The 26,693-nt window shown below is 32.4% G+C and overlaps 1 protein-coding gene across 50 annotated transcripts in view; it reads right to left on the bottom strand.

The window, feature by feature from the left end:
- Positions 1–1,085: 1,085 nt before the first annotated feature.
- LOC121123620 (uncharacterized) overlaps positions 1,086–26,693 on the bottom strand; it is a 62,213-nt gene continuing 36,605 nt past the window's right edge. For 3 of the 50 annotated variants that reach the window (XM_040718748.2, XM_040718737.2, XM_040718741.2), the window contains 14 exons: positions 13,669–13,866; positions 12,258–12,305; positions 9,440–9,540; positions 9,200–9,367; positions 8,999–9,129; positions 8,806–8,945; positions 7,945–8,256; positions 5,942–6,073; positions 5,100–5,336; positions 4,530–4,708; positions 3,666–4,463; positions 3,141–3,607; positions 1,770–1,981; positions 1,152–1,696 (listed from right to left, as the gene is read on the bottom strand). In XM_040718748.2, coding sequence (XP_040574682.1) covers positions 1,683–1,696; positions 1,770–1,981; positions 3,141–3,607; positions 3,666–4,463; positions 4,530–4,708; positions 5,100–5,336; positions 5,942–6,073; positions 7,945–8,256; positions 8,806–8,945; positions 8,999–9,129; positions 9,200–9,367; positions 9,440–9,540; positions 12,258–12,305; positions 13,669–13,866 — 3,137 coding nt within the window. In that variant the 3' untranslated portion in view covers positions 1,152–1,682. Of the gene's footprint in view, positions 1,697–1,769; positions 1,982–3,140; positions 3,608–3,665; positions 4,464–4,529; positions 4,709–5,099; positions 5,337–5,941; positions 6,074–7,944; positions 8,257–8,805; positions 8,946–8,998; positions 9,130–9,199; positions 9,368–9,439; positions 9,541–12,257; positions 12,306–13,668; positions 13,867–26,693 lie in introns of all 50 variants that reach the window. The other 47 variants (XM_071890800.1, XM_040718753.2, XM_071890789.1 and 44 more) reach the window with 25 other exon arrangements.

The following is a 26,693-nucleotide window of genomic DNA, read 5'->3' as shown; positions in this document are numbered from 1 at the left end:
AAAGTCTCTTATAGTCTCGTTTAGTACTCTGAAGAATGAATTTTAATTCCTGAGTATAGAACATCAGCTCCTAAATGGATTCAATTATATTCAAACCCTGATTGATCATTCGTGTATGCTCATTGAGGATTAGTTGCAATGCTATATGTAACTGTAAGCCCTTGTTGAACTCAGAGTAGGATTGGCGATCGACATCGGAGTAATTCTTACCAATGTTCTTCTTTATATTCTTTTCTCCTTCCTCTGTTGCCACAGCTGATTGTAGCTGATCTAATGAAACGTCATGAGCTCTTTCTCTCTTCCAAAACATTCTTCAAATTACCCATGTTGATTTTCGGCTTCTTTTTTCTTAACATTCCGATTCTACAATGGATTTTCATCACTGATCAACACTCGTATGTATTTTATCTCTGTGAAAATTATTCATTTGTTGTTGCAAGACAATAAAAATAACAATACCAGAGCGATAAGGGGAGTTAACTAAACTAAAACGAAGATGCATATTTTTTTTTCTCTAATTAGAATCAGTGAGGATTTCAAGCGATATATTTACAATCAAATATATATTAATGTAACAAAGTCATTTGATATATATATATATATATATCACCTTGAAGTAGTAGTATAAGCTTATTAAAACATTATAAGCGAATATATTTATATATATTATAGAATAGAGAAAGTTTGTGTGTAAATTGAAAAGGAAATTAAAAGTAATTCATTTGTAACTTCCTTTGTCAGTTTAAATAATCATATGAAAATATTACATTCTCAGTAGTAGTAGTGTATCACATTCAAGTAATGTATATCATTTTGTTTCTAAAAACAGAATCATAGGGAGATTTTTTTCCTTAAAAAAAAAAAACCAACACATTTTTACACTTTTCAAAAAAAAAAAAAAAAAAAAAAAGAAAAAAAAAAGGTGATATTTTTAAAATTTATTTCCTTTTTTAAATATATTTTTTTGTTTCGTTTTTTTCAATAGTAGTGTGACTTAATAAATATATATTATGTATTTAAAATTTGCAAATGCTGATTCTCTATTTTGTTTTTTCTATCAAAAGAAAGAAACTCCAAAACCACTGTTAAATAGTAAAATAATATTTTTTTTAATAATAAAATATATATATATATAGACATAATTTTCTAAATTCACAAAAAGCAGAATAACCAATCCGTCCGTCCATCCATTATAATTTTCTTAATTCTTTTTCATATTATTATAAATATTAATTCTTCAAAAGGTATTTTTAAAATATAGCTGGATTGTTTTTTTCGTTTTTTTTTCACCCTCATCACCAACAAGGAGTAGATTGAGTAATTTGTGGTGGTAGCAGTATAGAAGTAGTAGTTTGGTTATGTATGTGTGTATATATGTGGTGTGTACTGTGTTCTAAAAATGTATAACTCAGAATTTCATATTTTCAATTCCAATTAATAATAATTTTTTTTGTCTTCAATGTTTGAATATTGTGTGTTTTCTAAAAAAGGAGTAAATATTTTAATAATAATTAATTCATTATGTAGAGCCTTCGTATCGAGGAAGAAATAATAATAACAGCACTATGAAAATAATGTTCCAGAAAGAAAAATTAAGAAGAGCTATATGGTCTCTTGAATAAAACATTAGAGAATAAAATGTTCAACAAAGTTTTCAACTATTTAGAGAGAAGATAGATGAATCAAGATAACAAATCTGAAAAGAGAAGAAATATAATATAAATGATGAAATTATTTATGAATTGAGCCCTTCTATCTCTCTCTCTCACCTGCAGTTGGAGGTTCTTGCTTAGGAACATTAATACTTTCTTCGAATGCAATGATAGGAGTACTCGGTGGAGAAAATTTGGTGGTGATATCATTATTAGAATCAACGCTCAATTCCATGATCTGATCCAGATCTTGTCGAGTATCGTTGTTCTCTGTCATCCTGGCTATGGTATTGTCGTCTCTATCAGGATGGGATGAAATATCACCGTTTCTATAATGAGATCATGGTATTATTATTAGTCAAAAAAATCAAAATATAAAACAAATAAATGCATTCTAGAGGTCAGTGCTAATTTCGTCTCGTTTCGTCACATTTCGTATTATCACGCTGATTTTTCGTTAGTCCACGTATTGCCATCCGCTAATTTTGTAGATTCATAGGTCCACAAACGTTAATCCACTAATTAATTATTTGAATACAAAGGTCTGTCAAATGACACACGGATTATCAAGGAATCAGTCTAGGTCAGAGGTTCCCAACAAGGGAGGAATAATGAATATTCAGGATGGGGGAACAGAGATGTGTCTTGTTCTTGACCTAAAACTCTCTTTTTAAGACGGCTAGCATCTCCCCAATCCCTCCGCACTGAAAAAAAGTAAAATATTATTCGAAAATGAAACCTCTTAAACAGGCAGCACCCCGAAGTGTATTGTTTTTAACTCTTCAATAAAATTTGTATGTATAATTCTTGAAACTTTTTCCTCACTTGACCTCGTAGAAATGGCTCTAACAGAGCTACATGACCGAAGCAACGAGTTTATATATATATATCCATTTGAAAATTGGATTTTGATGAGCCCATAAAACAAACTCAAAGCGTTATTGAAACTATTTTAAAATCTTCAAAAACCAGTAATTTCAATAAATTTTGGTATTCCGTTAATATCCGCTAATTTTATCTATGTCCACTAATTTGCGGATTAACGATTTGTCGAATGCATATCTTTGGCTATTACATTTCGCCAGAGATGGAAAAAAGTAATTATACTGAAAGACCGAGTTGAGTCACTGAATATTTTCGTAGAATTCAGTTAAAGTCCTCAAGAATGGGAAGATACTTTATATGGTATTTTATATGCAGTGAAAAATTGAAAAAGACTTTAAAGTTTCAGTTGAGTCACGAGACTTCAAAATATGGACTAGAGTCCAAGTCGAGTCACAAGTCTCGAGTTCAAATCCCCAACTCAGTATTCAGTCCAGTGTGTCACTTTTTGTCGCAATTTCTTCAAGAAAATAATATATTGGTTTTCGTCATACAAAAACATTAAAAAAAGATTGTTGTTTTCGTCTCGCCATGCAAAAAAAACATCTAGTACTAGCTGACGAAATTAACACTGTTTTCTACATATTATGTAGTTTAGCTACTTACTTATCAATATCGGCTTTGTTATTTTCCGATATAAAAGAATGAATGACTCCTTTCTCTGCAGGAGAGGATGATGAAGAGACTATCGTCGTAGTGGATGTCTTTGAGGAATTCTTTGCATTTTCTTCTTTCACAAAGTTATCATTACTATCATTATTTTCTTGAAGATGATGATTTTGCATGTTCTCATTTATGTTATTATTATTCATATTGTCCGCACTAAGAGAAGTGTTATTGGATGTAAGTTCTAATTCATTATCTTCATCGCCACCGGAATGATTCCGATGATTGATGGTTGTTTCAACAACAACAACATTATTAATGTCTTTATTAACAGATGATGATGCAGGGGATGTTTCATGCTCTCCATTTTTGTTGGAGGAAAGGGGTTCACTATTAGAATTAGAAGAGGTGGATTCATCAGCAGAAGTAGTAGTTACAGTAATAGCATTCTTTGTCGATTCAGAGCTCTAAAAAATGATAAAATAGAGATGAGAAGGGAAAAAAATCATCATCTACAATTCATACCTTGGCATCATGAGATGGAGGATCATGGTTAATATTATTATTGTTGTTGTTATTACTACTGTTATTATTCTGATTGTTAGGCTTTCGGGTTCTTGACATGATTTCCTCGATTCGTTTTTTACGAAGCATACGCTCTTCCTCTTCCTTGCGTAATTTGTCACTAAGTTCCTCCTGCTTTTTCTTTTCTTGCTCTTCTTTTTCCTGGCGGAGTTTTTCTTCTTCTTCTTGTTTCTTACGATCCTCCTCCTTTTTACGTTCAGCTTCTTCAATTGCCTTCTGAAGACGGAGTTCCTCAACCTTCCGTGCTTCCCCTGCAAGTTTTTCAGCTTCGACCATAGCTAATCGCTCTTCTTCCTCTTCCTTCTCTAGTCGCTCGTTTTCAATTCTCTCAAGTTCTGCTAATCTCTGTCGCTCTAACTCAGCTTCACGTTCCTTCTTCTCCTTCATTTGTCTCCTCTTTTCTGCTAAACGAGCCTTAGCCTCTTCCTCACTTGTGATAATACGCTTTCCAGTGGAGGAAATTGCTCCAGCAGATTCATCAGAGGGGGATTCTTTAGATTCGTAAGGTGGAGTTCCTTCTTTTAAAGAAGATGAACTTTGACCTACAGCATTCTCAGTTAAATTCGAAGCAGCATTCGGTTCTTGACCTTCAAAAACTTCATTCTTTGGTGATTTTAGCTCGTCTTGACATACAGATCCATCTAAGCTCTTGATACTTCCTGACAAGCTGGGACTCTTTGAGCCTATTTTCTTATGAGTAGCTGTATGTGTTGGAGTGGATGACTTTGAAGTCGGTGGCTGTTGAGAAGAGGATGAGTGATTTTCTATTAAACTAAGAAGAACAATGAAATATGAATACTCTACCTTAGCTTTCCTTGCTGCTGAATCCGCCTTAACTTGAGCAGGTGTTCGTCTCGTTATCATTGACTTGGACATTACAGAAGAAGAATTACTGGTAGTACTTTTTGTATCGTCCTCTCGATCGGATGTAACACTTCTTGCCCTTTTCTTACGTAAATCTCCTCCAGTAAGGGAAGATGTTGCTGATGAAGAAGGAAAATCTTAGTCTTATGCACATAAATCCTATTAAGGATTGATTTCGTTTGATATTGATCAAACAAATAATAAAGGAATACTTCTACAATTCCTTTTTTTTTTTTTTTTTTTAAGAATGATGAAAATTTCGCAAATAACTATTTCATGGTCAAAGGTATGTATATACAATGTACATACATATTTGAATAGATTTACTTTAAAAGCAGATAAGCCAGTCATTAATAAATAATTGGTTTTTTGTTTTTCTTTACTATTATTTTTTTTTTAATTAAGGGAAATATTTATCATTCTTGATTTAAAAAAAAAAAAAAAACATTGGTAAGTTGTTAGTAAATAATTCAAATGGGTGTAGAATTTATTAGAGTAAATTAGTAGTACTTAGGTAGGTGGTCTCACATTTTTGTCGATTTCTAGCTGCCAAAGGTGATGGTGCGTTTTTTTTCTCATACATAGATGAGGACATAACTCCAGTAGTAGCAATGGAAATTGGACGTGGACGTCTGGAAGGTGTGTTTCTCATTCGTACACCCCCCACGCTAACAACACTAGAACGGGAATCCGTGCTCATCACACTCGGAGGTCTAGACGGATGCAGGGTGTTTTCACGACTCAAGCCTTTTTTATTATTTTTACGGTGTTAGGAATTAATTCAAAGCCAAATGTGTGATTTTATAAAAAATAAAAAAATAAAAGCATATTAGTTAAAAACAGGGACTCATTTGCTATACATATATAAATGACAAAATCAATATTTAGGACATGAGAAGATGATTTGGTATTCAATGAGCTACTATAATAGTCATCATCACATGCCCTAATGCAATATATTATGAACAACTCGTTCATATGTCAATAATCGTAACAATAAGGATAGACATACAGGAGACAAATAAATTATATTATTATCGTTGTAAAAAATGATAAAAGGAACATGATTAGTTGTATCATTCAAAGTAAATAATAATATGTTGTAACATGGATAAATATGCAAAGGATTGATTGAAGCAAATTAAATACAAAAAAAACAAAAAAGAGATACTTAGGACAAAAAACGAAACATGGTTTTCACGGTTAAATGACTCGTCACTCATTGCATGAAAACTTGAGAGTGGACCTTCATTTAAATCATTTAATAAAAAGAGGAACAGAACAATATTATTTTAACAAATAAATAACAAAACATAAAGGGGTTTGTTTGTATTCTACAAGCAAGACTGTACCTGGCGATTTGCAACTTCTCGGTGTAGTGGATCGAGAAGAAGCTGTCAGGGTCGGAACAAGATCTGTACGTCTTCGATGAGCATTTGGTGTGGCTAATGCACCCGAAAATGACTGACTCATCAAATCTTCACCTAATGTGCGTCAGAGGGGCCAGTAGAAATTGAGAGATAAAAGTGAAAAATATATATTAGTCAAGAAATTTGAACACGTGAGTAACATTGACACAAATATATATACTTTAATGTATTTAAAATATATCATTCATTTTGGAATTTTTTTAAATTAAAAAAAAAACTGTCTCAAATACCTACATACATAATTTATTAATTCATGCAATTAAAGAGCAAAAAAGGAAAACAAAAAAACAATAAACATGCATTCAAAGTAAATTATGTTACTTTTATAATGTATGAATCTTCAGTTATAATAATACAATGTGCGTAAGAAAATCCTACCGCGCCAATTAGAGCTCAATTAAGCCATTATTACTTGCAACCGATGTTTCCTAATTAAAAAGAAATTGTTCCAAAAACTTCTCAGCTTTCATACGCTGTATTACTGGTTATGATAACTCAAACAAGCAACGACAGTAGAGGCAAAAAGCCAACGGATTGCAGACCTTCTCCGCACCCATGACTCTCTAAGGGAGGTGATGAAAGAGATTGTGAAGCCCTATTTGGATAGCAACTACCCCGAAAGGAATTACTGTTGACAACAAGACTGAGCACTTGGCCATAACAACTCAAGCTTGGTGCAAGGAAAGCATCACCAATTTCTAGCCTTCAAACTTTTTGAACCCCTCATCCGGACTACCCGTCACTGAACTATGGAATATGAGTCTTTGTGGAGAAGAGAACTTGCAAAGTCCCCTACTGCAATGTTGATTCATTATTGAAGGCCTACGTTGAGAAGGAGTGGTACATCAAGGGGTGCAAGGCCTTCAGGCCTAGACTAGTAGCCGCAAAAGGAGGACATTATTGAAAATAATGATTGTAATTCTAAAATATTACAGGGGCATCCGCAGGACACCCCCTGGAGGGACTGTAGAAGAAAAAAAGATATTTTTACTTTTTACTAGAAAATTTAATTTTTTTTTTTTTTTGACAAAAATTTAATATATGATATTTTTTTAACAAATATAATTTTTCAAATTTTTTTTCCAAAAAAATTTATATTTCAAATATAATTTTTTTTTTTTAAGTTCCAAAAATTTTAATTTTTTTCCTGAATAGCTGTGGATTTTTGAATTTTTTTTCCAAAAATTTAACCACAAATTTACCCCCCAAAATATAATCCTGCAGACGCCCTTGTATTTAAAAAAAAATACTCCTTTTGTTTTTTATGAAGTTGATTTATAGCTTACTATCAAAAAAGGTAACGATCTGCTTACGCACACTATATAATAGACGTTAGTGTAGTTTGAATGCAAAAGTATAACTTGCGTGAGGTGTGGAGGCTATCAAGGAAGAAGTAGTAACACATTACGGAATATAAATTTGGATATAAAAATAAATTTTAATTATAAGGGAATATTATTTAATAGTAAGAGAATGGATTCAGCCCATATATGTAACTCGTATGTTTAGAAGAAGGACAAAAAGACAACCATGAAGACCTACTTTTTTTAATAAAATGACAAAGGATTTGATTACATTGAGATACTTAGGGAATGAGACAACATGCGAACATTGTCAAAAGATTGAGCAGCCTTCATAACTAACCCATGCATTAAAGAATGGAAACCCCAATTAATTCATCAGAGCTGAAGCTAATAAGATATTACGATATGTGTATTTGTATACAATATAACCTTTCGGATCTCTAACTATATAGATCCAGCTCAATGAAATAAAAAATAGAAACAACAAAATAAGAAGTAGCTTTAAAAAAATGAAAAAGAAAGCAAAATAAAAAGGATTTAATAATAACACTTTACTAATTGTAAGAGTATTCTCTCTGAAATTCTAAGCTATTTAGAGAGGTTGCCACTTTTTCGTCTTACCCATGGGTACAGTCGACCCTGTGATAAAATGACAATCATGACGACTTCTTGTTCGAGGAAGTCTCATAGGTATTGCAGCAGGAACACCAGAAGATTGACTTTTCTTGTCACCTATATCTATATCCCGAATTAACCAATACAAAGGTGAAGACTCTTGCATAGGAGAAGAAGGCTGAGACTGAACATGAGTGAAGGCATCCCTTGTTTCGGAATTTGCCCGAACTTTGGATCCACTTTTACAAGAAGATAATCTATTTTTACCTTTATAATTGCTACTTCCACTTGGATTCCAAAAATTTCCAAGGTGAGACACTGGAATATTTGTCAAGGAGAAGGAAGGGGGAAAAAGAACAAAATGCGTCAATTAATTCGATTTGAAATAGTCTAATTGTACATGAGTTGAAAAAGATATAGTCAAGGCTAAATAATATCTTCATGGTCTTCACCTTCTGTGGTAGGTGTCTCAGGATCGTTAATAAAATTGAGTCAACTCTCAACTAGGGCACAAAAAAAAAAGCAGTGTTTAATAAAATCATGCCTCCAGTAGCAGTACCCAAGACATGACTCAAAGTGTGTAATATTTACATTTACATATTATTATTTTTTTAAAGTTAAGGAATAAAAGCCCATTTTTCAACATTACCTGGATATGGAAGCAAATGGTAAAACAAATATAAAATCAGATAAAACAAATCAATCAACCGTTGAATACATTTGCAAAGTGTTGAAAGGGGAGAAAAAAAACAACATGAGTGACTAAACTAAAAGAATAACTTAAAGCTTTCAAACATTCAACGAAAAATAATAACAAAGTATCTATAATAATTTTAATTTAAACGAAAACACAGTAAATAATATTACCATCGTTTCTATCAAGACCATGTGCAGACGTAGCCCTCTGCTTTCTAGCTTCAATTGAAGGATCTCGTTCCGCAGACCTTCTGTTACAATACATGGATTGACTCATTTGAGCAAAAACATTGGAAGAGGATGTTGACCTACTACAACAAATAAATAATTATCAATGTAATCATTAAAACCGATAATGGCATACCTCCTCGTGCCGCCCCAAATGTCTGACATAGAATCAACTCTAGGCTCAATCATTCTAGGTGTTGAACTTCCAAACGCGTAATTCATTTGATTCTGTGCTCGTCTTTTTTGTTCTATTCTCTCCTCTCGTTCCTAGGGATAATTACGATAACATTAATAACTGTGTAAACATTTCTACTTCAGCAGTAATAAAATAACTTACTTTATTCTTTCTTAGCAGAGCCACTCTTCTATCTCTTTCTGCTTCTTCAAGAGCTTTTTTACGCTCCTCAACTTGATGTCGTTTGTCTGTATCTCGCAATCGAAGTTCTTCTATGTGCCTTCGTCTCTCAAGTTCTTGTTGCAGACGAAATTTTTGGGCCGATAATGCCTTTTTTTTTTTAAATCAAGTTGTATTAAAAATATTAAATAAAGACCTTTTCTTTAACAAAGATATTCTTACGTGTTGTTTTAACTCCTCCAATTTTCTCCTCCTATCACTTTCTTGTAGTTCTCTGATGCGCTTTACTCGATCCTCTCGTTCTCGATTACATTCACTTCGACCTGAATCATTATAAATATGTTGATATAAAATTATACTTAATAGTTATTGTATTCAATAATTTAATGATAAAACAAAATCTCATGCGAAATGACTTCCGTCCTATCTATCTCTCCGGCTTGTCATTAATACAAACCAAAAGTAAGTATGACAAAAGTATATTATTATTTGCATGTATTTGTGCATCATACCGGATGCATAGTTGAAATCAGTTGAATCATTCCTCTCATCAGCTGACAAACTGACACCCCTATTAATACAATCAATCGTAAAATGGCCTCACAAAGAGACAAATGAATCAAGATTACTACTCTACTTTGCACGGGTCACACACCAACGGAGAACCAAAACTTGAATTAGCCAAGCAGGCAGACTATTTAATGACGATATTGGTATCGAGAGGACCTTCAATAAGATAGTGCACCGGCGCAGTAAAGGTTATACACTCTTTTCTGTAGACCAACATTATATTGTGTGCAAAAACAATGTGGCCACCATACTCGCCAGATGCCAATAGGCTTCTTATATCTGCATGTTTAGGCCAGGTCCTTCCTGACCAAGGCACCTAAACTAGAAGCACTGTTTGCTTCCGTTGAAAGTCTGGAACTCAACGAGCCCGAATTACGGTATTACTACCTGTCAGAGATAACAACGGCGTATCAAGGCCATAATCAAAGTCGATGAAGGCTACATTAAATATAAGAAATGAAACACTTGTACCAGCATCCGTACAAAGTTTAGTTAATGGTACTCCACTAGTTTCTGAAATTAAACTATTAAAAATGATAGATTCAAAATTTCTGGTTTTCAATTACACACCCGGTATAACCAAGGTATATAAATATTTTGTACTCATTTTTAAGAACATAAGTACGTATGTATGTATGCAATTATTCTTCTCAATCGTGAAGTAACATTGAAGTAGGATATGAACATTTCCAGCCGCACCACTGATTTTATTTTTCAATTGATATACTTTCAATAATTGTACAAACTTTAAATGCCAATGTACGTTCGATACATCATTTCTTTCTGTTAGTAATAACAGAGTGCTGTTCCATGCAGCCAGTATGACTGACTCATAATTAAATGTCAATACGTTGATTGTAGCGGCAATCTCTCACATGGGCCTTATTTTACCTACCTACCTATATAGTATTCTACACTTATTTCACGGATTGCCTAGAGGATATCAAATTTATATTATCTCTTCTATATATATTCACTTTCAAATTAAATATTCATGCCTGTGTTATAAATAATAAATCAATCATTTTTGAGAAATTAAAAAAGCCTCAAGCGTCTAGAAGGTTAACAACTAAGGATACACATTTTTTTTTAAAGAAATAATTAGTACCTTCGACATTCACAAAATACATTATCTTCCAAATGATTTATGTATTAAAGCCTGACAACGTGCTAAGCTATCTTCCAAAAAAAATGGAGTGTTAGTAAATAAAGGTTTATGGGTGGTATAATGGGGGGAAAAAAACACACTTGGATTTATGTTTAGATAGTATAAGAGGAGTGAAAAAAATAAAAAATACTACTCTTAAAAAACACCTACGATAAAAGTTTTTATGTAGTAACTTATAAATCACATAAATGACAATCACGTAGTCAAATGGTATTATTATAATTATTATTATTTTTTTGTAAATAAATCCTGCTTGGCAACAAAGTGCGGCATGTAGTTATAGTCTGAATATAATATGAGTTGATAACTGATAAGTAGAGTTGACATTTTTACAGGGGGAAAATGAGCGCGAGGAGAAGGCAGCAGCGAAACATATTGTACAACTTAATTGAAATTCTTGGTAATATCAAATGCCTGTTATATGATTGGGAGGGGGAGGGGTGAATTACAGCTATAAAGAGGAGAACCTTCTCCATTGAAAATAGCATTAACGCAGGGAAGATACTATAATTATATTTAAATTCATATATATATTTATTTGAAAACATTTTTTACCGAAAATAAGAGAGAATGCTTACTTCAGATCAGTGTTACCGAAACCATAGGTGGGAATAACTCCCACTTAAAAAAAATGTAGTTCTCGTAATATGAAATAATCGGTTGGTCAACGAAAAAAAAAAGGATTTTACTCAATAGGTGTTCGTAAAAAAATAAGATTTTACTTTAAATATAGTGTTGCGAAAAAATTTAACTCTAAAAATGTTCTAAAAAGTATTTTGTCTCTTCTAAAATAAAAAGAAATTTGTCATTTTAAAAAAGGAAATACTTATGGGCCCCCATAAAAATTTTTAGTCACGGCTTTGCCCACCCCTCCCCAAATCTTGCAGGCGCTCCTCATGAAGTCACCATTCAGAGGCGTCCATTTGTCTTTTTTTCTTTTCTTTTTAAAATATAAAATTAAAAATTTGTCATCGCACTGAATTTGATTAAATGAATTTTCCCATTAAAAAACTTAATTACAAAACAACCATTTTTCCTTTATCAAAACAAAAATTACAAATACAATTCGGTACCACTGCTTCATTTAGAAGAATAAGTTAACACCAGAACGACCTATTAAATAATGTACAAAAAAGAAGAAAGAGCACACGCGCCAACCGTCTTTCCTTTTCTAATTTCTAAACTTATATTTTTTTCTTACAAAAATGTCAACTCTGAAGTGATATGTAACACAAAGGGAATGGGGAGAGTAGTTAGAAGATGGATGTGATCAAAGCCTGTTATTAAATTAGAGAATTTTACCTTCAGAGTCTTCGTCATCAAATAAAAACCAAGCCTCAGATGTTTGGTCTATAAAAAAATAATGCAATTTGTTTTATAATATGTTTAAGAAACAGACATTCATAGTATGTAAATAGACCATTATTGTTTGTTAAATAAGTAGAATTCGTTCGTAGGAGGTTGATGATAATTGATAATACTTATGGTGATGATAATCTGTGGTTGTTTTTTTTTCTTATTCGCTATTAAATATGCAGTGATTATATTTATTAATAAGCAAAATACAAATGTATGTATGTAAATTAGATTTTAGCTACTGATTAATAATAATGAGAAGCAGTGGTGGATAAAAGGTAGGGCCACGCCACCTTCTTTTTCTTCTTTAAACCAATCATCAATTACATACATAATAAGGACACAAATGAGCGACTTTTTAGCTCTGTGAGAAGTGTACAGTTCAATGAAAAATTACATATTATTATAAATATGATGTAGAAATTTTGAACATGATTTAGAAGGGTGACGACACAGTCTTTCCAAATTAGTGTTTAAATATGTATAATCCCTTGCCCTCAATTTACGGTATTTTTTTAATTGAAAAACATACAGGGTATAACAACAAAATCCGGAGGTTTTGATCAATCTATTCAAATTAACATAGAATGATCATTTTTTAATAGTGATTCCAAAAACAAAAAATGAGTAGCAGATACAATCATTGAGAGTATATCTCACTCAATGTATCCTCCAATGTACTCGATTCGAGTCCTGAACCCTGGAAACTAAAGACAGATTTCAATTGTTGCATTCCAGGACGATGGAGTCGATCAGGGACTTCTTAGTTGTGTGAGGACCTCAGTTGATCTTTGACTCAAGTAGTTCCACATAAAATGGTCCCTCGTATTCAGCTTGGGGAGCTAGGAGGACAATTATCATAGTCATCTTTCAGGGCTCAGTATTGCTAACATCCAGATCGTCGTTCATCAAAATCATATCAACAGGCCACTAGCGTTCAGCTTCTGGAAATGTAATAGGCTTGAAGTCTTGTGTTGTCGACTACATGGCGATGTTTTGCTTATATGCATACTTTACCACAAAAAAGCAATTTCGTCATCATACAGTATGAGAAATGAAGCCCCGGATTTCGTTGTTGTACTCTGTATCTTAAAAAAGTGGTTCCAAACCAGGGCTACTAGTTAGGATCCCTTGTGCTCTCCAAAAGATTTTAAGTATGCAATAAAACATTTGGTGGAGCCTATTTTATAAACTGCAATATATTTAAAAATGCTATAGGGCTGGGATACACTGTTTTAATATTTGATTTCCCTCTCACAAAATTCCCTGATTTTAAATGCCTCAAACATTTATATCAAGTTGTTACAACAATACAATGTACGTGGGAAACAAGTGATAATTATTCTATAGTCCTTACTTCTCAGTGAAACCCCTTTTTTAGAGGAAAGAGACTCTGTGGATTTTAGCATTTGGTCGGCTTTGTCTAGAGTAGAGGATGACAGCGATGGATGTGGAGGAGTACCAGAAGATGATTTAGGGTGAGCAGGGGATGGTAATGATGATTCTACTTGAGGCGGAAGTGGAGTCACATTCGAGCCATCCGAGGTTGCATCACCTTGAATGAAAAAATAAAATAGAATGCATTATAAATCCTGATTGGTCATCAAATCTACATTTATAAATGTGAAAGACAATGTTTATATAAAAAGACAAAAAGACCTGATAATAATCTTTTATGTAATAAATAAATGTTCTTCGTATACTTTTTTTTTCTAAGTAAGGAAACATGACATGAATGTATTCAAAGCACATGTGCATAATAACCTTCTACTTCTTCCTACATATTCAAGTGCTTCAAGCTTATTTTCTTCATTTCTTAAATTTAAAATATACTCAAAGGTCAAATAGAATGGATTAAGTCATTAAAGGATCGATGAAATATGAACAATATTATGTGTTGTGTATTTCGAGGAATAGTATGAATCATCATTGCACTTCCAAAATTCAATGGTTAATAATCGAATTAAATATTAATAGAATTGATTATAATTTTAATTATAGAAACCTCAAAAACACCATTAGTATTTCAGATATAAAAATAACCTGGTGCTCCCCTCCCCCCTTTCACCTCAACATTAAAAATGTATATCATTTCAATGAAAAGCCTCCCTCTGTAATAAGAAATTAGTGGTAATATCCAATGATAAAGGGGCATAGAAAGAAGAGGAGACCTTCCATGGACCATGAATAATACATTACATAAATCAACATATAATGATAATTATCATCCTTATATTAGGACAAAACCTTGAGTAAGAAGCAAGCAATCGCCCTAACGTAATTTTGTCTCTCAAAAAATTGTTTTATCCTCCTCTGAAGGGAGTCAGTCTCGCAAACGACTGAGGATATCGTAATCTTGTATACATACATATTTTATGTAAATTATAATTATGATATGAATATTGTAGGTATGATATTTTGAATCGAGACATTCTATCACATAATGTACCCACTAAAATGGAATTTACATGATTACACATGCCAAAGAGAAGAAAAAGAAGCTTTGAAAGCAATAGAGTACCCATAATAGAGTTGAAGTTGAGCATCAAATTGAAAATATGTACAGGGTCGTTATAAATTATCGTCCCATCAATTTTTCGACATTTTTTATCCATTCCTATTCATTTTTTAGGGTTCATTTAAAAGATAGTTTCTCTAATTGGATGCTGCAGTACACTGGGATGCCCTTACTCGAGTCAGTTGTGCCGCGAAAAAATATTTATTTTGACATCCGATTAAAAAAATCAGAAAAAAACTTTCATTTTGTCAACGTGATGGCAATGGAGATTATATTGTTTTATCATTTAATCTCGAAAATACATTTGATTTCACAAAGAGCAAGGAAAAGCAACAGCACCATGGATCATTTTCTTTTTTAAAAAAACCTGCTAGAACTGGACATGATTGACATTGAAATTGGTCTCATTTTTGAGTTTTTGTGTTGCCGCATCGCTTGGGCAATCAAGCAAGTTTGTAAGCCTGTGTTTAAAATGTTTAAGCTATTATTATTTACAGTTCGTACTATGCTCTGTTCATTATTGCCTCATCTAGGCAAACAGAATATTTACGTTTAGACTATCCAGTGTAATTTTTAATCATATTTTACACGGGGGTCCATTGAGAGTTTATGCATTTTTGAAAGGTGCCCTGACTAAAAAAAGTTGGAGAAACGAGGTTATAAAATTTATTTCTTCATCAAAGTTAGTAATAATTAAAGTTGACTAGATTGTAATGTGAAAAGAGAGCTAGGAGAAGGTGAGAGCGAGGCATATCTTAGACCTGAATTAAAAAACTTTTAAAAGTCCATAGCTATTCACAGAAAATTAAATTAAATTTAATATATTAAATTCTTATTTAAAAAAATTTAAATATTAAATTTCCTTGTAAAAATACCTTAATTTGGGAGGTCTTCAGCCCCTCCAGCTCATCTCCTGTGGACGTCCCTGAGTTATGTACCACTTGTAAAATATTACTTCTGAAGCACCACCAGGAGTGCCTCCAAGTTCCCCAAGGGGTATTTGTACCCCCATTTGAGAACCACTTCTATAGGAATTCATAGACCTTTTTGTAATTTTTAAACTAGTGCCAATTTTGATGAGACAGTGATTTCTAACAACCCTGTATGTGTGTACACTGTACATATATGCGTTGATGGTCATACACTCACACACATGACATTGGACTATATATATACATAAATATTTCCACAATATTTAGAAATGTTATGTAATGATTGAATAATCGCATATTTACAAAATCAGTAATAAAAAAATAAAGGTGTTATTACCCCATCATAAATTGAGTCATTATTTTAAAAATAATTTACATATATACGAAAAAATAATGAAATCAACAGACATAATTTTGGCCCATGGAAATTATTTTAATTTGAAGGAGCGACGCACACATGTGAGTAATAATAAAGTATTTATTATTCATAATGATAGACCCAATGACATCATCACGGTTTTTCTCCTTTATTTTCATTTAAAAGTGAGGAGGCAAAAATAACTTTTGGTTATACAATTCACAAAGCCTCTCACACCATTCATTAGTAGATATAACATTGAATAATATTATGTTAATCCCTTCATCTCTCTAGTTGCTAACTCCAAACTATTAAAATTAATATCAACACAAGTTAAATAATCATTTTTAACCAATTGTAACATTCAAATGTGCCACAATGCCTCAAAAGGATTTGTAAAACGAAAAACGCCCAAAATTACAGTATTTCAAACAAGGTGTTATCGAGGGTCAAATAATTCCTTTTAGTTGTATTTAGTTATTTTTGACCACTTTGACCGGAAAAGTAGTGGTCAGGCATATTTGGGTCAACTTGGATTATTTTTTTACATGTAATAATCCTCTAATATGCAACAATTTTTTAAATGACGCGCCTTTGTCCTATTTGTTATATTTGAATGTTTAACCTAAATAAATTATTGCAAATAATTGTCCATAGAAACTGTAAACAAAAAATAAGCTAAGTCAACCGAGAAATAAGATCATCATAACCAAAAACATGGAGCAACACAGAACTACAATTGACCGCGAGACAGACATCGAAAGCTTCCACAAGGTCTAAATCAATGCGAATGAGGCAAAAATTGGTTGAGGTAGATAAATGCACTATTAAAGGTAGAAGAGGCAAGGTGACTGTCAATGAACTTGCTTGTGAATTTGACAGTAACCAAACCCCTATGCCCCGCTTGGTGAAGCATGACTTAGACCTTAATACATACAAGAGAGCTCCTCATCAGGATTTGAAGCCTTTGGATCTAGAAAAGAGTGTGCCGGGTGCAAAATACTCCTCAACAAGGTGAAGAAAAATACTCTTGGCCTCGCCACAGCTCAGATGCCCTCCCCCCCAGCACTTTGGTATTTTTGGGTACCTCAAGGGGAAGTTTTTGTGAATCAAATACATAACAAAGGACCAACTGAAGGCCGCCTACATCACTGTTTGAGCCAACCTCGAGCAGAGCTTTGTAAAGAATTGTTGTGCAAAGTTCTGGTACAGGATGGAACAGGTCATTAAGGCGGCTATATTGATTGATGATGTCCTTTGACTGTATGAATTAAATTTTCCAACTTTCATGATATTTTTTGAAATTTAACAATTTTAGTGCTTTTCAAAAAGTATTGGATTTTAGACGGAGTCTGTATGTCTAGTGCTTGGTTTTAGGAACAAGCTATTTATTTTTGAAATTTAAAAAAAATCATTGGGCCACTCTTGTAAGCCTGCCAGTAGCTTAGTGTCCACTTTATTGGGAAAACATATAAGATACTATATGCTATAAATTTTTTAAATTATCATATTATCATTTTGTTTCATAATTGAATTACTCATCTCTCATATTATAATACAGCGAAATCAAATGTATAATATATTGATAATATTTAATGAATAAATCAAATAAAATAGACTGTCATGTTTTACAACTTCTGGAATGAGTTTACAATTCATGTTGTTATGTATACTTTTGAAATTAATGCTTGAGATGGCAAAATCAGTTTGAATTAAGAGATGGTTTAATTAACGTTAATTTAAATTAATAAGATTACTTAATATATGAGATAGAGTCTAGCGTTCATAATTTTTTTACATTAAAAAAATCATTTGTACATCTTTAGTATAGAGCCTAATAGCGCAGCTCTATCTGAGAAGCAACCTGCCTGACATGCTCAAACATATTGTAAATGGATCTTATACCAGCCATATTTGCCAACAAATGATTCTGAAAATATATGACATAAGGAAGTATTGTTTAAAAGCCTCTTTTTTTTAAATGATATCTCAAAAATAGCCAAGAACGGGCTTTTTTGGCAGTCAAATTGTCATGACAATTTAAATGACGCGTGTAGCAGAGCGATATTCTGTAAGACAATGACTTTCAAACATTTTACTTGAGAAAATATCAAAATCTCCAAGTATCATATTTCTGAGCAAATTAAATATACATTCAACAGCGGTGGCTTAGCCTATTTACCACTAGAGGAAGTAGTACGCATAACACAGATTGAAACCCACCGCTGTAAGACCTTCAACTTAAATTATACAAATAGTGACTTGTTATTTCTTTTAAGTTTTTATCTCCTAATGACCATTAAAGACCCAATTTACTAGACGTAAAAAGTGTCAGAAAATTCTCAAAAAAATATATTTGGATATATATGAATATCATCCTGTCTCATTACTCCAAAAAAATATTTTTACTCATTTAAGTTTGATAAAATGCAAACTATACAAAAAAAAAAGATGAAATTCTAGCCTTTTTGCCCCTTTTTAAGAGATTTGAGGCATTATGTGTGGGTTTAAAAAAAAACTAAAAATGAAACAAGGTGTTGTAATCATTACAACAACACAATAATCTTTCCCAATAAGCATGATTATGAATGGCCACTGCATACGTTGTTTTACTTATGGGGGAAAATGAAATGTTGACGTATTCCGTTTATTTAGATGATAAAGACACTGGAAACGGCAAATTTATAAATACGTCATGTTTGAATCAAATCATGATATTAATAACACTGAACCTATCAATCATCATTCTCAACATCTGAGGATTTGTTATATAAACCACTCCGATAAAATATAAGTTTCTCTGATGACTCATTCATTAGTTAGTTATGATTGGTTGTAGGTAATAGGCAACATATTTAATACTATTATTGGGAGGCAAAGTATAGATACCTACCGTTTACATATATATTACTATATACATTCATTGTCCTCTGTACATCCTGGCCTGGGACTCTTATGAATTCATGAAATGCACGTTTTTATTTATGACATTTAGCGAATCGACTTGAATAGAAAATAAAATTTAAATTAAAGAAAGATAAAAATCCAAAATTCATGGTACAAAATATCTTAGTAAAAAAAAACCCAGAAGAATCCTTCTTCTAAAAATTAATTAATTTCAAAAGATAAATCAATCGAAGATGCTTCTCAACAAGTTCAAGAGTCCTTCCTAACCAAATCTTCTCATCTTTTACTCGGACGGTAAGAACTTCTCACCAGGCCAAAAGATGAACAATCGGTGACTCTGCTCGGACCTTTGAGAGGTTCTAATTGTGATTGACTTACGTTCTAATAACTAAATTTAGTTCTCGAGTTAGAAACCAATCTGACTTGCGTCGATCTGAACTCAAATCATGTAAGTACAGTAAGTCGAATAGATTTGAAATAGAACTTTTTAAAACTCTAAATTACATAACAGAAACATCAAGGTTACTAATATATTGTCAACCAAGTTCCCTGCCACTGTGATCGTACTGGAGGTTTGTGAGGAATAGGGGAGACGTCATCTCCCCAGGCGTTCATGTCCAGCCAAAGTGTGAACACAAATATCTACATCGACGTCATGAAGCCCTGGATTGATCAGGTAGCGGAGGCAGATCCATACATCTCCCAGTAAGACTGTAGCAAGGCCCACACCTCTAAAAAGAACCCGCAATATCTCTTCGAGAACTTTGCCTACTACTGGGACAAGGATGTCTGTCCCCCAGCCCGCCCAATGTTAAACCCTTGACATTTTTTATGGGCGTGGCTGAGAGGGACATTACTAAGGTTTCCTCATAGCAAGGAGCCTCTCATCGTCCCAATCATAGGTGTGTTCACAAATATCCTGAGGTAGGACGTTGTGAACGTCTGTGCCCGTGCCTGGTCCCCTCGAGGAGAACGTGGCGGCTATATTATTCATTAAATATAAACAGTACATATTAATATAAACCCTCAGAAAATTCCAAGTGTCTACCATTATTTTTACAGGAGTAAAAATGTTAAAACCGCACCCTGTACAGTCAAATTATGGTATTCATGGAATTACTACATGAACATTAATTATGACAGGGATATTTGTGATTTTGCAAGTTGATATTTTTGGAATTCATGATATGGGGTAAATGAAAAATTGTTCTTATTCAAAGGACTTTTATTGTAAATGCAATCATTTATGAAGTAAAAAAAAAGATCTTATCCGTATAATTTCCATGTAACTTTTTCTATATTGCACACTAACTGTATATTAAGATACTGCCATTTTAGGCATGTTATAGAAAATAAGCATAATCTTCCATGTAATTCTAAGGAACGTAAGATTGTAGCAGTCTGCACTTGGATAGATGTGATTGAGAACATCGATAATCATTTTCCCGAAGCATTATTGACGTTTTCCCCTTCCATTCTCACTTAAAGCATTGCATTTTTGACAAACCCCCTCCCTCATTTGTGAGTACTCCCTGTAGACAAGCTACTTCAATTTTAAATATGAAATAATTCTTACAGTACATCTTTTGTTATATAAATAAATGGAACAAAGTCTAATAACTAACCTTTTTGTGTTAATTAAACTAATGAACTTGAAAAAAATAAGCATATTAAAATTTGTATCTGTATTTAAAGCCACAAAGTAAGTCGTATTAGCTTGAAAGCATTACAATCTACATAATATGTAGCATGATGCAGGTATATATGTACATTGTACATGTTAGCTATGTTATGATTTTCCTCACAGAAAGATACCCTTAGTAGTAGTAGCAGCATTATATTCCATCCATAAATTATGATTATTGTTATCATTAACCTGTTGAATCCTAACTTTTCTCAGTTGGACATCATGAGTCAATTACTTTTAAACTACCCCTAATATTTTAACTTTGAACAGGGAGCAAGGGCGCAATAAATTAAAGGTATCTATGTGAATGGGGAAAAAAACGAGATGAACAAAAGGAAATTAAACAAATGTATGTATCTACTTGGACTAATGAATCATATATGTATAATACAGAAATACCTTGAAATAAGAGTTTAATTTGTTCTTCGTTATTTATTTTTCCCATAAGAAATAAATAAAAATAATAAATACCATTATTCGTTCCAGCTTTAAGATTAACTTAGCTAAACTTAAGACTAATGTTGTTGTTTTTTTGCTTGTTATTAATTACGTTACAAAGATACTACCAACTGTACTTCACTTTCTTGGGACTCATGATTAGTTGTTTACTTATTAATAGTTTGTTTATTTACAAAAGGACAGTGGCGCCACGATGAGTGTATTATTCTTTCTTAGTAGTTTCTATATTTATACGACAGCTTAGTACATCTGCGCCAATTTGCGGATATTGATGTATTTTTGTTAGTTTGCTCATGTCCTATTAATAATTAATAAACACGATAGCAACTGCAATGGGCACTCGGTAGAGCGCAAATCCTCCCCCTAAATCAAATTAAGTAATGTATCTCAATTTGTTCCAGTTATGGTCGATTAAGCATTTTTTTACGTTTTATGTTACCTTGACCTTTCACAATTTAATGACATCTTACTGTGACCATATTTTACTCTTCGTACCAAGTTGGATCAAAATATATCTGTAACTTTTGCCGTAATTCTGGTGACTAACAAACAAACAAACATAGGCAAAAAAATAAAGGACCTCCGTTTAACTTTATTGGTAAGGTAACTATAAATACAAATACAGTCAAATTCCATGAACTGAAATAGTGAGCGTATGTAAAAACAGGTTACCATTAGACCAGGTTTAACTTGAGGGGGGAATGTTGGTTTTTGTCGTAGGATTGAAAACTTGACGGAATGTTATAAAAAATATATTTATTTAGAAAATACCCATTTAAAAATTGAAAACAATCAATATTATTACAAATTTAAAATTGTAACAAAAAAAGATTTTTAGACATTTTCAACTATGCATATAGTAAGTCCTAGTGTTATATCAGTTCTTCTGTATTCGGTTCAGTCCAGTCTTGGGACCGGTCTTTCGGACCGTCTGTACTTGAACTGATTAAAAAAAGAAAATTAATTAAGTAGAGTGATTTCATCAAGTAGCGAACTTTTATAAGTTTTAGGATTAATATGAATGACTGTACCGGATAGAGACGCCAATCCACTGTCCCAAATAAGAACTGACACAAGACTAGTAATTCCTGCTCATGTTCTAGCCAGATATGGGGTAGGATTTATATTTATTTCTATCATCTCATATTTGCTACCAGCTGATCTAATGACAGCTAAGCTGTTCTCCATCCAAATATTTTTCAAATTGTTAGGGTGATCAAGTTCATTTATGTTTTTCATGTTACATTACTTGAAATTCTAACCATAAGGGAAATATGACAAAGTGAGAGAGAATCCATTCCCAAACAGAACTAATATTAATGCATTCAAAAAAACATTAAGCAGTACACAACACACACATTTAATTATATTTTTATGTACGTATGTAGGTAGATATTCTTCCAGATACTACTTACTACATACTTATACAAAATAATGGTATAAATAAAGTTAATTTCCTGTCAAATGACCTTGTTCAGTGGGAAAAAAGAGAGGGAGAATCACATTTTGTGGTTAAATGACTGATGCCTTATTTGATGATGAACCTATATACATACATACTACCAGATATGCATTCATTTTGAGGGGTAATTAAGGATATAATATGTAAGTATGTATATTTATCCCTCTTTTCTTCCTATTAGTCAAATAAATAATGTACATATGTAAGGCGGTATTTGTAGAATGAGGATATTTGCGTCTCATAATATCTCCTTCCTTTTAGGCATTGCGTAGTTGCAATAAAGCAACAATTCCATGCCTCTTATTTTTTGAAGTGTACATAAGTCATATTAAATTAAATTATGTTTACAAGACACATCAAAATATATGTACATCTTAAATCAGTCATGTTATTATCTCCTTATATGATGTATGAATGAGTGCACACACTCCAGAATGATCCCTATCATCCACCATGTATGTACTAGTGTTGAGACTCGGTCCAAGACATATTTTTGTCTGAACAAATTTTCTCCTTTTACACTTGTAGACATGTGGAAACACTTAACATTATATAGCCACATTCTACCGATGCTCATAATTTGGAAATATGCATAAATAAGGATTTGAAAATTGTAAATATCCTCTTGGATGTAAATAAATAAAAAAACATGGGTCGGTTACTTTGACAGACTAGAGTTCATCAGAGGTGTATAAAATACATAGATGAAAATAATATTATCTGCCCCCCGCCATCTTAAAAAAAGAAACTGAAAACAACATGGTCACAGATTAGCTGTCATGAGGTTTCATTAAATAAAACTGCTAGGAGCTATGAGATCAAGGAAATAAACACAAACGCCAATCTGTATCTAGCAACGATATAGACAGGAATTACAGCCATCTCGATCCTTAATAAAATCCGAGTGGAACAAGGGCTTGCAATTATAACTCTGCAACTTTTGGTTTTTCACGCACTATTGAATAATTTATACTTATAAGTTATAGGTTCTCTCTTCAAGAATATAAGCATAATGACAACAATTTTAGAAAATCACACAAAACATTTATAGCATCAACAAAATGCCTTCTATTATAATATTGTTTGCATCTATGATAAAATATTTCATAGAAAGCGGGAGCAGATTTTTCTAGTTGGCAATTAGAAAAGGGTTTTATTTTTATTTTTCAAAGCTGTTATCATCACTATTTAATTCTTAAGGAGGGAACATCAAAGTATAAAGTAATAACTAGTCTGTCTGCTCATGAAAGACGGAGAGTAACAATGACCGTTTGCTCCTGTGGAGTTATAAGTACTTGTTGGATCGTGAGTAAAATTGAGGGTCAACGTCGGAGTATCTGTAGCCTATATATCCTTGCTATTGAAGGAGGAGTGAGATTTGTTCCTCATGGCTCTCTCCTCCCAAACATTCTTCAAATGCTCAGGATAAACACGTTCATTTTCTGTTCCTTTTACATATAGACAGGACATATTCTAGGCATCACTGGAGATCATCATATAAACTTTAGTCGTTCTTACTTATTAATGCGTTTGTAATTTTTCAAAATACATAGGAATAATTAATAGGGAGTTATTTTCCATATTATTAAAACAAACGATGTCTCTTCATCGACGCTTAATAACTCATACCATTAGTTAAATAATACATAATTCCAAGGTTGGGTACATGATTTTTTTTTTTAAATGTATGTTCATGAGGCCAATCTTCACAATAAAATGGGTTTCGAATGAATTTTAAATGAGACCCATCAAGACAGCATCTTTCTGTGCCCAAACTTATTGTAGGGGCCAGTCCTTTAATCAAAATTATAAGAGTCTCAGACTTTGAGAGATCGAAACCCAATACTACAATGTAACCTCTACAATCTATCTATTTTTAATGGAGAAGGCTTTTACAACACAAAAATGGATGAAATGAAAAAAAATTCTATTAGGTGGTAGAAGGGTAGGTATGTATGTGTTAAAAAAGTCAATTAAAAGTATATAATATGTAAGACAAGACGCATTATATCTAGGTACATAGTACATACGAAGAAGAGAAGGAGGAGTAAATAAGCAAGTGATGACTTTTAATGCATGACTTGGACTTTTTATTTTATTTCATTATTAATGTGTATGTTTTAAATGATTTAAAAATGGAAACTTGCGGTGACTTAATTTCCTCCTTCAATTCCTTCTTCTTCTTCTTCTTCTTCTTCCTCCTCCTCCTCTCCCCCTCTCTTAAATGATTATTAGTCATATGATTGTAATTGTATTTTAAATCAACCAAGCGTGGATCTACTACTATATATTATATATAGATATATTATACAAATTGTGTAGAAGTCAAAGAAAACAAAAATGAAAGTGATTTTCCTCCAATTAAATGTATATTTTCCAAATCAATACCATCACCACCACCACCACCACCACAGCAGCAGCTACTCCTACCACACTACGAACAACAGAGTTTCATTCATATCTACATACATATGTATACATAATATGTAAACTTATGATAATACCGGGTGTTTTTAAAGTCTAGGAATGTTATATAAAGAAAAATTTAAGAGGTTTCGTTGGCTTATATATATATATATGAGAGTGGTCTGAAAAGTTTCTGATCCCAACGTAAAGATTGCACAACTTTACGTAGATAAAAGCTAGTAAACTCTATCCAGCAACTGTAGACAGTTACTCAACAATGTTTCAGCCATTTGGAACGACCAGTTTTGTTTTTTTGTGAATATGGACAAAATCGAGCATCCAACTATCAATAGATATTTGTTTCTGAAAGTGTAACCTTATAATAGATTCGTAAAAATAGCAGACATATATAGGATTGTTGTGCTATAATTTGACACGTTCAAGTCAATCTAACTCTAAGTGACTGAGCCAAAAACAAAACGTTTTTCCTGTACAATTATTTTGCGAAGAAAACACTAAGTATTATTAGGATGTGTTAAAGAGATGGAAACATCGCTGGGTATAGAATTACAAGGAGACTATGTAAAAAAAAAAATTTTTTTAAACACAAAAAAATGTTCTGTATCTCTGTTAGGTCGGAAACTTTTCAGACTACCCCTGTATATATAAACATCAGGTTTTAAAAGTGAGGTCAGTTCTTTAGTTCAGATTGAATACTCTTAAGTGGAAAAGCCAGTAGGTATTTATTCTGACACTCAAATAATAGCTTTGTATCAAAAGTACAGTATCTTTGATAAATCAGATAAATAACATACAAACAATAAAATGATTTTTAAACAATAAATGAAAAACCCTAGTTCATTAAAATGCCTAAACTAATTTCTTGCTATATTAAAAAAGGATGCACTTATGCTCTTTCTTTGAAGAAAAAAAAGAAAGGGACCCGCATTTTATTTTCAATAAAAAATGCCAAATGATTTTTTATTTAAATATAGAATGTATTTTTTTATATCAAATTTTTAAATGGGAATAAGAGGCTTTATTTATTTTGGGTCACGGCCCAACTCATGCTAAAACTAGCCCTACTTCGCCCTCTCTATTATTAAGCAAGAAAATGGTACTTTATAAAGCTAAGCATAAAAAAAGTTATAAAGTAATGTTCAAATACCATTAACAACTTTGGTATCATTGGAATCGGATCAAAGATATTGGTATCGTGGGAACCCTACAATCAATTCATTGCATGCTTAATTAAAGCAAAATTATACCTACATACAGACAAATATAAGGCTGACGTAAATGAACCCACAAAATTTGCATAAAGTCAAGAAAAAGGAAGTAGGTAGAATATATGAATACTGTAGTGAGTAGTTGTATTTTTGATTCCCTCTTCCTACTCGCCCTAGCATTGTATATGCATGCATGTAGGTTGTTGTTCTTGTTGGTTTATTATTACTTTACTTTAAGTCAAAGGAAGTTGGATATTGCAGAAAATAACAATCACTAAAAAGTATGGTCTACTTATTAATACTATAACCAGACAATAACACTGATGATACAATAAAGGTCGACAAACATACTCTCCAATGCACACGCATCTTTTGGGTCTTTTTAATACACAAAACCCGCAAATATATATATATATATATTTCT

This window comes from Lepeophtheirus salmonis, chromosome 8, assembly GCF_016086655.4.
Source record: "Lepeophtheirus salmonis chromosome 8, UVic_Lsal_1.4, whole genome shotgun sequence".
NCBI lineage: Eukaryota > Metazoa > Arthropoda > Copepoda > Siphonostomatoida > Caligidae > Lepeophtheirus > Lepeophtheirus salmonis.
Note: the sequence above shows the minus strand (reverse complement) of the source record. Positions and strands in the feature narration are given on the sequence as shown.